The 19,110-nt window shown below is 30.9% G+C and overlaps 4 protein-coding genes across 21 annotated transcripts in view; 2 read left to right on the top strand and 2 right to left on the bottom strand.

Annotated features, from left to right (window-relative positions):
- The window catches only part of LOC106787111 (ryanodine receptor), a 36,487-nt gene extending 28,118 nt beyond the window's left edge, over positions 1–8,369 (bottom strand). For 9 of the 14 annotated variants that reach the window (XM_014749215.1, XM_014749205.1, XM_014749208.1 and 6 more), the window contains exons 1-4: positions 8,235–8,368; positions 6,469–7,117; positions 982–1,086; positions 749–847 (exon numbers count right to left, since the gene is read on the bottom strand). In XM_014749215.1, the coding sequence (XP_014604701.1) occupies positions 749–847; positions 982–1,086; positions 6,469–6,522 (258 nt within the window). In that variant the 5' untranslated portion in view covers positions 6,523–7,117; positions 8,235–8,368. Of the gene's footprint in view, positions 1–748; positions 848–981; positions 1,087–6,468; positions 7,118–8,234 lie in introns of all 14 variants that reach the window. The other 5 variants (XM_014749203.1, XM_014749202.1, XM_014749204.1 and 2 more) reach the window with 2 other exon arrangements.
- A 1,076-nt stretch (positions 8,370–9,445) lies between these two features.
- Positions 9,446–10,727, top strand: LOC106787120 (ER membrane protein complex subunit 6). Of its 3 annotated transcripts, none has more exons than XM_014749231.1 (5): positions 9,446–9,616; positions 9,817–9,977; positions 10,060–10,152; positions 10,257–10,276; positions 10,361–10,727. In XM_014749231.1, the coding sequence occupies exons 1-5, from the start codon at positions 9,580–9,582 to the stop codon at positions 10,389–10,391; spliced, it is 342 nt and encodes a 113-aa protein (XP_014604717.1). In that variant the 5' UTR covers positions 9,446–9,579; the 3' UTR covers positions 10,392–10,727. The 3 variants fall into 3 exon arrangements, with proteins under 3 accessions (XP_014604717.1, XP_014604716.1, XP_014604718.1); XM_014749232.1 differs by having other exon boundaries at positions 9,447–9,616; positions 10,237–10,276; positions 10,361–10,724; XM_014749230.1 differs by lacking the exon at positions 10,257–10,276.
- Positions 10,668–14,395, bottom strand: LOC106787119 (excitatory amino acid transporter-like). Of its 2 annotated transcripts, XM_014749228.1 has the most exons (11): positions 14,244–14,395; positions 13,980–14,119; positions 13,555–13,801; positions 13,392–13,485; positions 12,962–13,160; positions 12,652–12,862; positions 12,289–12,570; positions 11,975–12,208; positions 11,708–11,902; positions 11,469–11,603; positions 10,668–11,372 (listed from the first exon to the last, which is right to left on the bottom strand). In XM_014749228.1, exons 3-11 carry the CDS (start codon positions 13,635–13,637, stop codon positions 11,165–11,167), a joined length of 1,641 nt encoding a protein of 546 aa, XP_014604714.1. In that variant the 5' UTR covers positions 13,638–13,801; positions 13,980–14,119; positions 14,244–14,395; the 3' UTR covers positions 10,668–11,164. The 2 variants fall into 2 exon arrangements, with proteins under 2 accessions (XP_014604714.1, XP_014604715.1); XM_014749229.1 differs by lacking the exons at positions 13,392–13,485; positions 13,555–13,801; positions 13,980–14,119; positions 14,244–14,395 and adding an exon at positions 13,272–13,365.
- A 1,437-nt stretch (positions 14,396–15,832) lies between these two features.
- Positions 15,833–19,100, top strand: LOC106787106 (U7 snRNA-associated Sm-like protein LSm10). 2 transcript variants are annotated; one of them, XM_014749183.1, is made up of 3 exons: positions 15,833–16,101; positions 16,163–16,280; positions 18,478–19,087. In XM_014749183.1, exons 1-3 carry the CDS (start codon positions 15,962–15,964, stop codon positions 18,664–18,666), a joined length of 447 nt encoding a protein of 148 aa, XP_014604669.1. In that variant the 5' UTR covers positions 15,833–15,961; the 3' UTR covers positions 18,667–19,087. The 2 variants fall into 2 exon arrangements, with proteins under 2 accessions (XP_014604669.1, XP_014604667.1); XM_014749181.1 differs by lacking the exons at positions 15,833–16,101; positions 16,163–16,280 and adding an exon at positions 16,921–18,360 and having other exon boundaries at positions 18,478–19,100.
- The last annotated feature ends 10 nt before the right edge of the window (positions 19,101–19,110 follow it).

Below are 19,110 nucleotides of genomic sequence, written 5' to 3'. Positions count from 1 at the left end.
ATTTATACGTTTGTTTACATGGTGATAATGACTTTTAGTAATGTTTTCGGGTGATACGTTCGTTTTTTTAAAAGATGTGATATAAAAAAAGTAAGAAAACAACTGACAAAGGGGTTGGGGGCGTGGGAAAAATAATAGCGATGACAATAATATGCATCATTATGCGATCATACGGACACTGGACACATGCTACAATTACTGGACACAAAGGGATGTGCGTGCGGATGCATTAAGCTAATACCGACAACACGATGACGATTTGAAATCTTATTATTATATTACCGAATAATAATAAGAAGAAGAAGAAAAAAAAACAGACTTTCCATTAAAACTTCTAATCGTAAATCATTTTTTTTTCTTTTTTTTTTTGTTCGTCGCAACATACTCTATATAGGAAATGAAAAAGAAAAAAACAAACGTTGATCGTTTATCACATCTCTTACAAATGAACAGGTAACAACAGCACAGGGTAGCACATTTTTATGGCCGACTCCTATGCAAATTATATATAAACTTGTATAGAAATCTTTTATTTATCGTAATATCGTATATATATAATATAATATTTGATCGTATTATAAATATAACTTTTTTTCTTTCGCGAATATATAACGACTTGATCAAATTCTTAATGTAAAATTAACGATCCAGTCGTTCGTTTATAATGAAAAAAGAATATATAATAAATAATATAAATAAAAAGAAAAAAAGAAAAAAAAAAGAAAAAAAAAAAAAATTAAAACGTTACCGTCTCGGAGCCAGCAGCCGTGACTAATTCCTGTAGGGCTCTCACCGAGAGAGCTTGTTCTATCACAAACACACATTGCGATAGATCTGGAGGAATATTCTGAAATTATAAAAGAGAAGAAAAAAAGAATAAAATGTATAACGATAAGAGTCGACAATTGAACTATTAACATTATTTTCTATTGTATCACTATGAGATTGTTAATAATGTTTTAGTAAATGTGTGTCGGTTACCTTGTCTGCGATATTTTCGAGGAAACAATGTCGATTGCCAAAACCTTCGGCTGCCAGGCAAACCCTCTCGCCTGTTGCTGTACAGGACAGACATACCATATCCTCCTGTAAATTATAATAAAAAGCAATATACAAATTATATACGAAATCAAAATGATATCAATTAAAATTAATTATATTGAATGACTAACTTAATTTTGCTCGTATCATCATTCGACGAAACGTAATTGCCGTTGCAATATAATTATTATGCATTGAGAATCATTACATTGCAAATGTAAATTACATAGATTGATCGTAATAAAACACGTTGCATTATTTACAAGTATATGCATACGTAAGAAATGAAAAAAAAAATATAAAAAGGAGAGTCAGGGGGATTAGTGTTTTTTCTTTTCATTTTATTTCATTTCTTTTTTATTCTTTCGTTTTTTTTATTTTTTTTTTTACAAAACTCAAGCTATAACTTAGGCCTTTACGAAATAGTGAAATATAATGTTGGCCAAATAACAGAAGTTATAGTCGTCGTGCCAGAACCAAATTGGCCGGCCTTAAGAATGCAGAAACGGCCGCCTGCGCAAGAGCTCAAGAAAATACCTTCTTCCCTGAGCTTTTGATCGTTATCCACCGGAAAAAGTAAGCTCCGCCTCTTAAGTCGTAATAATATCGTAATAGTAATCTACGACGTATTTGTGTACATATGCATACATACGTGGCAAATATGACTCACTGATTTTCTCAAATGAATAGGTGCGTTATTACGAATTTATTATGTTCCCAAATTATTGCAAACACATTCGCGTGTAATGAAACAATATAATTAATATTTACTACTTCGTTATATTTTTTGTCAATTGATCATTTTTTTTAGTATAATATATTTTAGTAAAATCAATCTAACTATATTGATAAATATACGTATATAAGCATATACGAAATAAATTTTTCTTAATTGGGATATTTAAATAGAAAGGAAAAAATAAGTGAATGAATGTTTTATAAGTAAATTTGTAATCCCAAAAAAATCGTATTTTAATTTTATCGAACGAATATAACAGAATTATTTATGGAAGTGTTTAAGGTTATTTAAAGGTGAACTTTAGCTTTTCTTTTTTTTTTTCTTTTTAATGAAAAATTATTATAATTTTTGTAACGGTTTATTATTGTACGTAAAAATACGGACAATCTTCGTCTCGAAAGATTTCTTTATCTAATCTTTACTTTTTACGATATTATAAATATTATTTAGACAAAAAACTTGTTAAATGCAAATAAAAATATATTTTTTCTATGGTAAAAAATATTATTTTAATAAATATTCAAAATGTCAGTCCTCAGTTTCGATATATACGTCTCAGTACGCTTAATTAATGATTGATCGATACGTGGTAGAATATTCCTGTCAATCTGTGGTATTATCATGTGATATGATGACTATTCGGTGTATAATTTGTTTATTACGAGATAAATACCAGATTGAAATTACAACGGCTGCTATATAAAACGTGATAATACGGTATATATTATAAATTCGATCGTACACGATATTACGAGATTTAAATATTGTACATTTTCTTATACTAATTCAAAAAGAAAAGCTTTATCAATGCATACTAACTATAGCAAAAGATATAAAAGATTCCATTAAAAATATTTGTTAAAATATTGACCAGCGGAGATATATTTATTTTCGTGATATATAAGTGTCACAATAAAGTTTACAAAACTCACCCTATATATTTATTCCCATACTATACAAATTTTATTCTTATATTCATTTTTAATTGTGTATGTCAATCCGGAAACTTGTAGGTATATACATACATACATACATACATACATACATACAAATATACGTATACAATAACTAGTAACCCCATCTTTGTGGGACACGATAAACATATAAGGGCTTAAGGGTTTATATATGGAAATAATGCAGTCCAGCGAAAGCTACAACATAATACATTTTATTATATTCTATCGTCGGATTTCCAAGCTTGCAAAAATGTTACACGTTAACATTTAATTATTATATAAATATATATATATATATATATACATATATTTACAAATTGATTAAATTATAATACTAGCTTTAAAAAGGAGAGAGAGAGAGAGAGAGAAGGAGAAATTAAGCATGGCAGATACTTCCGTCGTCTGCCTTTAAAAGAGAAACGATCGAAGCACCACCATTGTACTATAGGTCAAGGGTGCACCTTCCTTTAACAAAATAGATATCCCTCGCGCATTTTCATTTTCTTATCGTCGTTAAATATCATCCCCATCGTATTCTTATATTTCTTACGCGAAATAACAACGAAAGTATTTTATCCCTTAACATATAAGCAACAAGTAGGATTCAAACATTACGTTCTCATCACGTTTTCATCTATAAAAATGAATTTAAAATGATTTAACGGAATTTTTTTTGTGTTGTTACAAATTCTCTCTCTCTCTTTCTCACACATGCATACACACTAATCTCGTTTTAAAATAATCGATTTATTCGTATCGAGAAAAGAAGTTTAATTGAGCAAACAAACATGTTGCTATTGATTAGTATCAAAGTAATTTTAATTTATACCCCCTTTTATATATAATGATTGATCTCATTTCATTCTCGAATTGATTAGGCTTCGATCGAAACTACAATTTTTTATTTTATCGTAGAATGCAATTTTTCTTCTTCTATTTTTCTAATATTGACAAACGAAGGTATCCTTGTTTTTCACGTGACTCTATTTTATAAAACTCCAATTGATTTCTAGCGTGCATGTGGAAAATCTTTAAATGCATTTCAGTCGAGAATTATTTTAAAGAAAGTGTTTGTATACGTGTGTACATATGTATATATGAATTTTAAAGCATTATTCGTACGTGAAAGAATTATTCTTATAATCGACTATATATTCTATCTTATTACTACATTCTTCAATTAATGACGATATTATTTCAATATTTACACTTTTATTTTTCTCTCTCTCTCTCTCTCTCTCTTTTTCTCTTTTTTTCTGCTCTCTTCTTCGTATAAAAAAAGAAAAATCGGTAAATGAAGATCGATCAGATCGATTTATCGATCGATTAACAACACGTCGAACGATTTCGATCAACTAATCAAACAAAACAATTCGTTTTAAACTTCAGATGTTTTCCGTCAAAATGACATATCAACAAATTTTCGGTATTACGTCAAATTATTAAGTACAATTAAATATTATCATTAGTATTAATCAAAATGGAAAACGAAAATAATCTTTACCAAGGTGACAGTGATAGGTGAGATAGACAATTTTTACTTTTTTTTTTATCTGTTCTTGTTAGTAAGTTAATTTAATATAAAAAATCGTACTATCCTCTCCTACGCACGTACATATATATATATAAAATAACGTATGCATGTCCGCATACAACTTGTTTCACGACGACCTAGGACCTTTACGTTTGTAATACTAATTAAGTTTAATATTTAGACCGTATAGATCATTATGCGACGATTATTATTTTCTAACCGAGTTATTTGATTAGACAATTTGACTATCCTCGAAATGGAAGTCGCATCCCTTTTTTTTTCTATATAAAAATATAAATATAAAAATAACGAGCAACTACGACTGGATTGTGATAACTATAGTTTGTTTTTCTTTTTTCTCTCTCTCTCTCTTTCCTTTTTTCTTTTTTTTTTTATTTAATTCGGTCTAACGTACCATGAGAATTTTTTTGACTCGACAAAGATAAATTTTTTCGAGCGTTACGGTAAACTATATCTATCTATTATATCTACCTACCTACCTACCTATCTATCTACCTACCCTTGTTTACATCGCGTTGGAAAAGTATCGTAAATAATTCATCGCCTCTAACGTCGTGATATGTAAGCACGTGTGCTGCATCAATAATAATTATCCGTGATATATAACATTCGTATATAATATCGCGAATTAACAAGATTTTTCTTTTTTTTTTTTTTTTCTTTTTCTTTACGACATACGTTAAAAATCGGGATACTTTCGCTAATTGAAAGACAATTTGTTTCTACTTTCCTTGACCTCTATAAAAAAAAAAAAAAAAAAGATAAAAAACGTATCAAATTAATTATAATAATAACAACAACAACAACAATAATGGAGAAAAAACGATATAATGCAACTTTTTAATTTTTTGACAGGCACGACATGCAAAATGATTTACGAACGCAAAGAATTAACGATGAAGAAAAACCTGTCGTCGAAAAACACAGGCATCGTAGTCGTAGCAGATCGTCCAGAAGAAGAAAATGTCGATGCAAATCGAGAAGACGAAAACGAAGATTAATATTATCTCGTAATCCTTTCATCATTTTTTATCTGGAAATGTATTTCAAATCACCGGGTAAACGAGTAACGGAAGTGGCTCGCGAGGCCGGTAAAAGATGGTGTTGCTTGGCTGATGAAAAAAAGCGAAAGTACATAAGGCTCGCAAGAAAATTGCAATGTAGAAAACGCTGAATGCTAGAAAAGTGCTAAAGCGAACAAAAATAAAGAAATAAAACGACAAAAAAATCTACGAAAGATCTTTTGATCTTTACCGAGGATCACGAGTGATGAAACGAAGGGAATAATAATGGTTAGAAAAAAAAAAAATTCTACACGTATATATAATAATTCAACTTCCGTGGTAAAAAAGGTTTCGTATTTTATTCGAAAATTTTACTTCCATTTAACGCATATAATACATACAATCCAATTGTAATAATAGCATCATAAATAATATATCACGTATATATGTATATTCGTATATTTGTGCGTTTATGTGTTTGTGTGAATGAATCAGAGAAAAGAAAGTGGGTACGTTCACAAATAAAATATAACACCAGCGCGCAGAGAAACATGCGTGTACGTATCCTTCGGAACGTTCAAGGAGCTCGTAGCTGGAAAAGCTCAAGGTCGGCGATTTGTCCGACGAATACCGTGCGATCGCATGGTGTTTACGAGGGAAACGAGGTCAAGGTCGTTTAGCATGGAGAGCTTTAAGTGCTTCCATGATTCAATAAGTTCACCCTTTCATCGAGAAACTCGCTTTCATCGCTAGACTGTAACTCGATTTATTCTATCGAATGAAATTGAGAAACGATGGGTGATTGATAACGTCCCACCCCTTGCAATCGTTAATTCAACGTTGAGATTTTGTTTCTTTTAATCAAAATAAAATCCAATCCCTTATGTCTCGTATTAAAATCACGATCAAATATAAAATCTATATTTCTTATTTATACTTAATCTAAATTAAATCAATCTCGTTTAAATTTTATTTGAAAAAAATATAAGGGTAATTAGAAAAATATAATATGATATATTATTTGTGTTTACAATGCAACAACAACATCATCAATAAACGATTCACGACGATTGGAAATAAACTAAAGAACGGAGGATGATGTACGAGCAAAACGTGTATTTAATTGTATTCAAGGGATTAATATATCAGGGGATAGAAAAAAAAAAAACTCACCGTACGAAGGAATGATACGTCGTCCTGTTCGGAGCCACCTTCGCTGTCAGCCATACCGGCGACGACCCAGCTTTCACGAGATCGTCACACAACAACGAGAAAGATCTTCGTTTCTTCCTCCTCGACGTACGCAAGCTCGTGCTCGCAAGCTTCCTGCTCGCAAGCTCGTGCTCACAGCTCGTCCAAAGGGAAAGTGGTGGCCCTTCTTAACGGTCGTTTCGTTAAAAACACGCACGCTTATCACATTCGAGCATGATCTTCCCTTCCTCTTCCTCTTCCTCTTCCACCTCTTCCTCTTCTTCCTCTTCTTCCTCTTCTTGGTTTTTCCAGAGCTTTAACTCCAAGCCAAACAAATTTGTCACTGGATAACAATTGAGTTACACAAAGTAAACAAAGATCACACGATTACGACGACGCGTTGGTGATGACGATGACTGGTGTTGGACGAGAGGGTGCAAGAACGAACCAGGGATAAAAAAGGCCGAAGACGGCGACCTTTTCGTCAGGCACACCGATCGAAACGACGACGATCACCGACTGGATGCTCACTGTCCTGGAGGGCCAAAACGCTCTACCGCCGATGAAATCCTACGCATGCGTTTAAAAGCTAAACAAATTCCGCATGCTCGACGTTTATACGAGGCTCCACCTTTTAATAAAAACAAGCAACATTTTCATATTTTCCCTTTATCAATCCCCCTTTCTTTTTTCCCGTTTAAGTTTCCATGATTTTCTTTACTAGATTTTTCAAAGGGTGATCCGCGAACGGTAAAATACTACGCGAGTAGATTTTCGAATTATATTCTTAGAAGTTTCCTAATCCTATGTGTCGTACAATAGATTGATAGATGATATACTGATCATCTTATATCATTTACCGATCATCAAAATTATGTATATCTTAAATTGTATTATACTTAAAACTATCGTTTAATGTCTAAAGACTATTTATTTCTTTAATCAAACTTAAATTGACATCGGTTAAAAACGTAACTGATTCACAAAATGAAAAAGAGAAGGAAATAGACGAGGGTAATAGGTGCAAGTCGATGAACATATCGCACCAGTCTCATTCTCGAACCTATTTCCAGCAACGAAACCGAAATAGTCATGTCCATATGTCTCCTAATGAGTTATGTACGTTATCTATGTATGTATGTGTGTGCATTTCTCTCTCTCTCTCTTTCTACAATCGTTCCAATTACATTTCGAATTAACGAGAATAACATCGATCGTAGGTTAAAGTTAATGCAATTTCCTAAATGAATCAGAGGATACAGATTAATTTCCTCTCTTTCCTTGTAATTTTATTCGAATAGAAAATATCGAGGAGAAAATCGAGAAGGAAAAAAAAAAATAGAAAGAAAAAAAAGAATCGTCTCGTTTAAATAATACACTCGAAAGAATAGTTATTTTCATTCATTTTTCGAGGTAAAGGTCTTTGGCACGCACATACGTTACCCAGCCGGAGAAAATTAACGCAATTTATGTTACACATAGGGTATTAACAGGAGCATCCAATAAAATGAAATATTACTACCTCGTGAAATCCGTTACAATGTTTAATAATATACTGTAGTATACGTTGAACGAAATTAATGATATTAATTAATAAATATTAATTTAACAAATCAATTTGTTTTTACCTGTTTACCCTTTAATTGAAACACGAATCAGAAAAAGGAGCAGTGATAATAAAATCGTACGTGTGTGCATCCACATTCATACGTGTTATGAAGATATAAAACCAAAAGAAATTAACTTACGATGAATAGAAATTCGATGAGTTACACAACGAAATAAAATATCGTCGAAGTAGTGGAAGATCGAAAAACAAAAAAAAAAAATAGAAGAGAATAAAATCATAAATATCAAGAAGACATCATATTCGTTTAATATCGTCGAAATTCAATATCGGGGTGTAAAACACACCTACCGACGAGGCACCAATATTTTTTCCCGCGATCTTCTCTTACACCTTAATTATTTCAAATTAAAACAGTTCGAGCGATGATTTACCGATCTTTTAGTTTTTCGAAAATCAAAGTCGTTCGGTTAGGATCGATCGTGGTCGACGAACTCACGCGATTCGATTTTCTTTTCCTTTTTCTCGATGGACGAGAGAAAAACCCGAGGGAAAAAAAAAACCGTCGAAGCTTGAAGAACCTCTGGTGGAACACAAATATCGTGGCGGAGTAAAGAGAAAGAAGAAGAAGAAGAAGAAAGAGTAAGAGAGAGAGAGTTGAGAGCGGGTCTCTTCAGCTATTTTCGTCTTCGAGCCACAAGCCACCCCGCTTTAGCCCCCTCGTATCGAAACCCAACGACCAATCTCTTCTTCTCTCTACGAAAAGATTTGCTAAAGACGAAAGCGTCGTTCTCTCTTCGGCGCCATCGTCTTCTACATTTTTCTTCGTCCTTCTCTTAGCGTGACCCTGAACGTCGTTCAAGAAATTAGAACGATTTCAAAATCTAACTTCTACTATCTCTTTTTAACTTATTTCTACAAAATGATGATTTTTCTCTTTAATCATCGTTAACGTGTCTATTCCGTTTCTTACTTTCTATTATTTCGTTTTATTGAGAAATTTGTTATTTTTTTTTTTATCATTTTCCCCCGATGAAAAATAAAATACTTCTAATCTGTTGAAATCTTTTGATTTAATTCAAACGTAGAAAATAAATAATCTAATGTCCGAAATAAATCGATAAATGTGTTCTATTCGGTATAATGTTTTATAAGAAGCCATAATTAGTAATCAATGTGTACTGTTAATATTGCATATTTTTAGCATTTAATGAAATTATTATTATTTTCTTTATATTCAAAGTATTATTAATATATTGAATATTTTTAACTATAAACTATTGAAAATTCGAGAATTTTTATATCATATTTATTTAACATAGATCATGTGTCAATTTATTTTCAATTCTCGAATTATCCAATAAGAAAGCAGACATATCGCGCGCTCTCACTGTAACTACTGTAACTTGTTTTATTATGGGAACAACCTGAAACTGTCTTCGTAAAGTTTAGACAAGTAACACATATATCGAAATATTTTGTTTACTCATTATAAATTTGTTATACGATTGAAATATTACGCTGACATGTTGGGAAAAATTAAAACAAAACAAGAAAAAGGAGGTTAGGTATTCATATTATTATTCTTAATATAATAAATCTATATCTTTTGACGTGTAAAGTAAGATGGAGGTTATGTTCTCTATGATACAGTTTAAATGTCCTAATCATAACATCATTTAACATTTTTCTAAACTGTGAAATGTCAATGAAAATCTGTTGAATAGTATATATAAGAATAATATTTTTAAATTATTTTACAGAAATTATTGCATACAGTGAAGCAGCTGTTATGAACAATGCTGCTGTTGTTGAATATTGTAGAATATCTATGGCAGCGTTATCAGGAGGCACTGCTGGATTATTAGGTTTAACTGGATTATACGGTTTTGGTTTCTATATTTTTGCAGTCTTTGGATTATGGGTAATATTTAACATAAGTTATATTCTCTCTGTATGTCATGAATATTGTGTTCACGTTACTTATTCAATAAATTATTTCGCAGGCAATGTTACTCTTAAAGGCTGGTGGACAGTGGAAAAAATATTTTATTAGTAGAAGAGATCTTTTAACTAGTGGATTTTTTGGTGGACTTTTTGTATCCTTTGTTATTTGAAAACATAACATCTATACATATTTACAATTCATATTTTCCTTAATAGAATTTCCTTCGCAATTGCTGATTTGAATTCTAAATATTAGACATACGTATTATTTTGGACGTATCCTTTCATAATTTATGAATGATTATTTATCCTAATATTTTTTTATATATGAATTTATTTTCCTTAAATTAAATTAAATAGTTTCTTATACGGTATGGTTCACGTGTATTGAAAAAAAAATATATTAAATATAGATATTTTATAATGAAACAATTGAACAATATGATCCATCATCAAAGATAATATATGTACATAGCCAAGTTAGAAATATTGCTAAAAACATGAACAAAGTATTTGCGTGACAAATGATCAAGTTTGGCACTTGTATAAAACGAATTTGTAACTGGGATACATTTATAAAGTAATAACATTGATTTACTTCACATTCCACATTAAAATAATGAAAATTTTAACAAAGAAGAAAAAAAGTAGAGAGAATTACAGTAAGATGTAATCAAATATTTATTTATCCTGTAGTGCACATAAAATAAATGATAATTGTTTTGTATGTAAAGCCAATTCTTAATCTCAGTGAAAGACCAAAAGACAAATTATAGTTAGAATTATTTAACATATCCAAAGATTATATTAAGTTTTAATGTGATTCAATATATAATCGTTTGAAGAAGTATTGAAAAAGAGAAAACGTAAAATTTTAATAAAAATGTTCTATGGTTACATTTTTTATCTACACAAAAACCTTGTATTTTACTTCATTGCTTACACCGGCAATAAAAGATACTAAAATTATACACAAATGATAGCAGAGAATGTTTTATTGTAGCAATGGAAAGGAAAGCGATGGAAGATATAATAAAATCAGTTAATTATGTACATTATGAATGTACATATCTCCATTTTACAGCAATGCCTATACATATTAGTATATAGACGAACACGTATTTGGAAACAAAAAAATCTCCATAAAAGAAAAAGATGTCTTTTTCAAATTTTGGTCTCGGAAATTTGTTGATCTTCCGATACAATTTCCTCTTGACACTTATCAGTTATATCTTCTAACGGTGAACCTGTTTCAAGTCCTTCCAACTTTCTTTCTTCATCCATTTTCTCGAGCTCTGCCTTACTTAGATGATAAACTATACCCGCTCCGTATCCATCGCCTAATACATTGATAGAAGTTCGTATCCGATCTCTGAAAGTACGTAAAATAAGTAGTACGTGACAAAACGAAAAAGTTTGTATCACTTAGAAATTTGATAAACATTAGAAGAATGTATAAGTAACTTACAATATCCAATCAACAGTAAATAGTAAAGAAATATCGTCAACAGGTAAATTAAGGGCTGTCAATACCAACAACATGGTAATCAATGCAGAACTTGGTATACTTGCCGCTCCTATGCTAGCTAAGGTAGCCGTCAAACTGCAAATAATAATATATATATATATATAGAGAGAGAGTACACTATACGTAAATTTTATATAAACGAAAATATAAATGTACAAAAATTCTCATAAATTTTTCACCTGACTGTTATAACTTCGCCAACACCTAACGGTCGTCCATTCATCTGTGCAATGAATATCGCAGCTATAGCTTCATAAAGTGCAGTTCCATCCATATTTACAGTAGCTCCTACCGATACAACGAACCGTGTAATACGTGAATCAATCTTGTTGTTTTCTTCGAGACATCGGAATGTAATTGGTAAAGTAGCAGCACTAAAAGTCAAGAAATTACATTATTTTAGATCTACTAATGTTCTATACTAATCGATTCATAATTTCTCTTACCTCGATGCAGTTCCCAAAGCCGTAACCCATGCTTGCATCATACCCGCGAAAAAAATAGCAGGATTTTTGCGAGTTAATAACCAAAAGATCATTGGTAACGTAATTATCGCGTGTATTGATAAACCCAATATAACGGTAATCATATACAATCCTAACATTTGTGCAGTGGCAGCAAGATTAACGATAGACATAATTTTTCCTGCTATTAAACACATTATTCCAAATGGAGAGAACCTAAATAAAAGAAAAGAAATGAGAGACGAATCAATATTTTAAATATTTAAACGTTGGAAAAAATTTTTCATTTTTCTCACCAGACAATAATAATACCGACGAACTTCATAACGATTTCGTTGAGAATGACAAAGAAATCAATCATAAGTTTTCCTTTTGATCCTAATTGTCCTGCGATAATACCGAAAGTTATACAAAATATGATCATACCCATGACATTTGTACCATCCCTGTATACCAATATCGGTTCCGAAACATGATGGCTCTGATTCGTGCTTCCAACTACCATTACTTTTTTCTTTACGTACGAAGTTTGAACCTGTTGGAAGCAGGCTTGGACCAGATTTTCTGGTACCATGTTTCTACATATCGAATTGATAGAATAACAACGTCAAGGTATCTTATTTTGGCATTTTTGATAACAATGACCGTAATAGTTCTACCTGACGATATCCAGTAAGGCATCGAGAGTCGAAACTTTAGTATCTTCCGATGACGGCAAAATGATAACATTTTTGATCCTCGGGTCACCAGGATGTATGATCAAAACCATAGCGATACCAATGATAGCAGCAAGAATAGTTGTGGCGGTGTAATACGCGAGAGCCCTGAAACCAATTCTTCCAGAACTTCTGACGTCTAGCTGAGCCATTGCTAGAAAAAAAAAATGTAAAAATGAGACGTCTCCAATGTGAAAAGATGTTTTCTTCAAATTTTGACAGTAATATTTTTATAATAATCTATTATAATTACCCGTTATAAGGGACGAAGTAATCAGTGGCAGAACAAACATTTTTAATAGACGCATGAGAATCTCTCCTGGAAAACTGACGAGCATTATTGACTGGGGCGATAGATCGAGTAATCGACCTAAAAATCCAAGACCCAAGCCGACGAGAACCGCGACGATAGTTAAGACGAGGAGCATGTTTTCAGCCATCCAATCAACCACCTACACCGACGATTAAATGTTACTTCAAGTAGTTCTACAGGAAAATACTGTTTTAATAAATTAACCAATAAGTTCATCTTCGTTATATATAAACGTCAGGAATTCGTTTACCTTTCTTTCGAATAATTGTTATAGTTAATTCGACGAAGATAAGAACTTATTTTGTACAAAGTATAAAGGCCATTTGACGAATACATGTTTATATTTTTATATCCAATTTCGATTACCAACCGCCTGTAATCTATCAAGAGGTGTCACCTCAACTCGCTTTTTGCTTTCAATCTCGCTCTCGGACGGCATCTTCTCGATCTGCTCGGTTCCCGATCTACAAGATTTTCTTAAATAGATAACAATTTGTTAATTGATATTACAATTTGTAAGAAATATTTTTTACGTATGGCCCTCTTTTGCCGGTGGCACGGAAGATCCGCGCAAGACCGCAACGGCACCAGACAATCTCTGTCCCAGCGACATCATTTAAATCTTCAAGGTGCACTGCTTCAGAAATCCTTCGGCTTTCCTTCTCTGGATATCAGGAACGTTAATGAGGATTTTTATCGATGTCATCCCGCTTCTTGCATCGTTGTAACGCGTTCTTTGAAAACGATCCCGATCGTTTTCCCTGTAGCCAGTATCGACAACTGCAATTACGCACACAATACGCATAATTAATCGTAAGATTTAATTGTTGAAATGTTTTTTATCTTTTTTTCAAGTATTTCATTAAATAGATATTCCTTTTATAGATCCAACGACACTTTTATATTTTCTTTTTATATATATATATATATATATATATAGATCACCAAATAAAATTACCTAATAATAATTGAGAAGAAAGACGGTCAATAGAGACAGTCTTTCGTCTCGGAACATACGTAATATTCCTTTACAATCCTCTTCTATGATCGTACTTATCGTTAGTTCGCATCGTTTAACTGACGGAAGATGATCCGCACCTTTAACAAGATCGTCAAGATCGAAACGTCGTCGACTATACACAGTTGCAGATTCACTGCACCGCTGTGCGTTAGATTCGATAACATTCAACGAAATGACATATATTGTCTCGCGGATACGTACATGGGCCTTTTACGCACGATGAACTGCGAACTGAGAAGCTTATGACAGAAATCCTGTGGTTTCGCTAGATATCTCTACGTTGAGATCTACAATCAGGCAGATAATGTGTCCCATCCAGGAAGCCGATTAGAGCACAGGAGAGGACAGAGGAGAAGGTATCCAGAGGGGGACGAGGGGGGGGGGAGTTAGAGAAGAACAGAGAGGGGGTGATGTTCACAGGAAGAAGGCACTCATGAGTGCGGGTCACACGGCACCGAATGAACCGAAGGGAGCAAATGCGACTACGTTTCGGTTGATATAAAAGAAAATATTTATATATATATATATACAAATTTTTATAACTTTTTAAATTATTATGCTTATAAATGAAATTTATTATTGTAGAAAGATTTAGCAACATTCCAACAAGTTTGCTCGCTCTTTAAAAAGAACTTTTCATACGCGAGGACAAGTATCACGATAAAAGCGAGTAAATATATCTTAATTGAAATACAATTGAATGAAAAACGCTGCTGAAATTACGAGCGTTCAAAAACACGCAGTATTATTAACATTAACCCTCTTTCAAGGCTCAAATGCGCCTGAACAATGGCAGTAGTCAAAGCGAGATGAAAAATCACCCACACACGTACGTAATTACGATAATAGTCGCGACACAAATACTCGTCACAATAAATAAGCATCGTAAAATAAGATTTTTCTTCCTTTTTTTCTATTTTCTATAGCAAAGAATCAAAGAATCGAAAATGTTATTTTTCTTATTTTTTGGCACAAAATTGTATTATAACAGATAAGTAAATTCATCGTGAATTCTTATAATGTAAATGTCTTTTACGATAAAAAGATAAAGAAAAGATTATTAAAATTATTTATAATAGATACATGAATCTATTCGATTGACTATTCTTTCAAACAAAATAATTATTTTTGATTTACATTCCAATTTCACTAACCGACGATATTAATACGAATGCTAAAAATTCTATATGCGATTATTTTTGACATATATAGGATGTAACCGTTTATAAGACCCCTTCGTATATCCGTTGGGAAGTAATCTAATTCCTCTAGTAATGACGACTATGGGTGACTATATATAGACCAGGAATAGAGTTCACAGTAGATTATGCAGTAAGTGTAATGCCTTGACATATGAATTTTGCTTTCGTCATATTTTATCTATTACATTATAATAAAAATTATAATCTCTTTCTTATAAAGATAAAAGACCTTTTTTTTTTTGTCGAGAAGAAAATCATTATTAATATTTCAATATATGCTGCACGTTTAAAAAATTGAAAAATAATATAATTGAATATTTGTTTTCTCTAAATATTTGAATTCGTATTTGAAAAAAGAGAAATAAAACAAGTGAAACTCGATGCAATGCTATTGGTCCAAATTCAAAATAATAGAATTGGACATCATTCGTGAAGTGTTCCGAAAATTGTATTTCGCGTACACAAAAACTTTAAAATTTATATATTCATTAAATTTTGATGTAGAGATTAATCTTAGATCTCCTCTATTTAAATCTGAATCTGTTATTAATCATTTATTTATATTACATTGACCTATTTTCGTAAGTAATTTATTATGAACGATGAGAATGAAAAGAACCAATCATTAACGTGGAATATCTCATAAGTTACTTGCGCTTTGAAATAAGTCAGGCGCGTGCGTCGTGCTCGAAAGAAATATCATTACCAAATAAAAACATGTTTCAGAGTAATTCGCGTGAGAGATATTATTTTTACAATAGTTTATCTATCTTATTGAAAGCTGTTGAAAATAAAGAAACGACGATAGATTTGAGAAACGAAGCTTCGGTTTATGGCACCGTGGAACACGTGGATGCGTACGTCAATGAAGAATTTAATTTTCAACTTGTTTATTATATTCATCGTATATTTTTACAGATCTATGAACATCGTAATGAAAGATTGTTTATTTACCGATCCAAGAGGTGATAAATTCCCTTTCGAAATGTTTTTTGTTCAAGCAAGAAACATACGATTCGTACAAATACCACCTACGGTGAGTCCCTTTAAATTTTCCCGCAATTTGTTTATTGATCTTGATTAATACTTGTTGATTGATTAATCGTCAATATAATGTGATAGGGATATATGCGGTTTTAAACAATATTATGTTTAACATAATTAATTAACGAGGTATTTATCATTTTATTTAAGGAGAAGAATTGTTTTCTAATTCCTAGGTTATGTTTCGTATAGGGAATAAATGATATTATTTATAATTTAAAAGTGATAATCAAATTTACATTTTTCAAATTATCTATATCCCGAAACTGCTGAGATAAAAAAACTATGTTAGTAGCAATAAAATATTAATAAACCAAATAGTATATCTCGAGTCATTTTTATAGGATCTAGTATTTTTTATTTGAGCAGATTGGCTATTGCTATTTTATCTCGTGTACAATTTCTGTACATCAAATATTTAGTCGTGATCAAATTTAAACAAAGTATTTTATCTTCTAGTATAAAATACACATATATTAGATTAATTTAATTAAATTATTATATATTTTTATTTAATATCACGTAATATTGTGATAACGCTTGATAGATATGTTAAAAAATGTCAATTTTTATCGTATAAGTTTACAATTTCAATCGTTTACAAATAATTTTACGTACGACAGGATAAAAAAGCAAAATTTATTTTGTTTCATTGTTAAAGATTTTTATTATATTAAATGTGCTTCATTTAAAACGTTTAATTCTGTGTCTAAAGCAAATATGAGTGTGTTCAAAATATCTGATTATGACTGTATCGGTTTTGATTTGGATAACACTCTTTTAAAATATAAAATAACGAATCTAGTGCATTTGGAATATGAAATATTAGCTAATTACTTAGTGAGAGAAAAAGGATATAATAAAAGATATTTATTAAATCCATTAAACGACAAGGATTTTGATTTTATGCAGAAGGGCTTATTTCTAGACTTTGATAGAGGAAATATACTTAGAATAAGTCCAGATGGTAAAATTCAGAGAGCCTGTCATGGTACTAAATTAATGAGTATAGAACAAATTAAAAAAATATATCCTGAACAACGATGGGACATAATGGATATATTTTCCAACGATATGCTTGCTACTTGGAATGAACCATTGTCTATGAAAATGCGAGCTCTGTTAGATTATTTTGATATTCCATGTTCTCTTATTTTTGCTAGAGCAGTAGATGCGTTAGATGAAGAAAATGGTAAACCATTAGATGTATATAATATATGGCCTGATATGTTAAACGGTTTAATTTGGATGTATGATACTAAACAGTTTGAATTAGACGAAGGGGAATTTTTTCCTGCATTAAAAAAAAATCCAGAAAAATATTTACATAAATGCAACCCCGATACGATATCCTGGATTCAGGAAATGAAAAAGGATAAAATAACTTTCTTGATTACTGGATCGTATATTGATTTTGTAAAGCTAACTGCAACTTATGCTCTTGGGGAGAATTGGAGATCTTTGTTTGATATTGTTATTTGTTATGCTAAAAAACCAGGATTTTTTATAAAAGAACAACCCTTTATGACTATAGCTAATAGTAAGGAAATTGATATTATATCATGCGATGAATTAGTAAGAGGCAGTATATACAGGTATGGCAATTGGAACGGTCTTTTAAAGTTTTTTAGTAGAATATCAGGCAAACAAAATCCACGTTGCATATATATTGGAGATAATCTTATACAAGATGTTTATGTACCAAAAGAATATGCTAATTGTGATACGATAGCACTCGTAGAAGAACAAATGTCTGAAGGCATGATTCATCAATTTTTATCACATCCGGATGACAAAATCTTAAATTCAACAATTTGGGGATCTTATTTTTGTTTAAAAGATACAGCACTTAATGTCGATTCCTTTTGGGGTCACATAATTAAAAATTATTCAAAAATATGCATACCTAATTTAGATTTGATTACAAAAAAAGATGCTCCAAAGTCTTTTACACATTTTAATAAAGATAAGAAAGATTATAGTGGGTACTATCCTGCTTTACCATTAAGTATATCAATTTCATAATCTACCCAATATAATATTTGGATAATTTGCAAATTTAATAATAATAGGTAACTATAGTGTTACGAAATAAGTAGTCACATATTATTGACCATTTTCTTTGATGTTTTACAGTGTTAGGAAATATATTAAACATGATGATACTTTTATATTTATATAAATTTAAGGTGCGGATTATACCAGCTATCAAGGATCAATTACAACAATTAAGTCAACGCATAAGTAAAAAGAAAGATGCAAAACGAACTTATAAAGAAAAACGTGCACAATTAAGACAACAGGAAGGAATTCTTGCAGTACAAAGTATCTTAGAAAAGAAAAAAGCAATGGAGTCTACAAATAGCGAAGATGAATAACATATTTTAGAATTATTTCTAGCTTTTATGACTATTATAATTAATTATTTACTATTTATACAGTACACATATTCTTTAAACATGCAAACAAACATGTTTAATTTATGAATGTATTTATATTTTTTATTTCACTTATAAAAACATATGGAAAAAAAGTGAGATAAACATTTTGTATTACGCAAAAGCAATATAAATTTACAATATACTATGCATAATATTTTTAGAAAAATAGGTCAAGTATAGTGATATTATAAAATAAATAAATTCATTTGGTGGGATTGTATTTCCATAAATATTGCAGTTACATATAAGCAAATTTTATGTATAGTTAAAATAATGGTAAAAGTGAGGTATAAATAATGTTTATTGCATAATTAAATGCTTGTAAATATGTAGCTACTTTTTACATTAAAGATTGAAATATTATCAATGTATGCACGTTTC

Source organism: Polistes canadensis, unplaced genomic scaffold (genome assembly GCF_001313835.1).
Source record: "Polistes canadensis isolate GaletaPanama2010 unplaced genomic scaffold, ASM131383v1 scaffold_92, whole genome shotgun sequence".
Classification (NCBI taxonomy): Eukaryota; Metazoa; Arthropoda; class Insecta; order Hymenoptera; family Vespidae; genus Polistes; species Polistes canadensis.
Note: the sequence above shows the minus strand (reverse complement) of the source record. Positions and strands in the feature narration are given on the sequence as shown.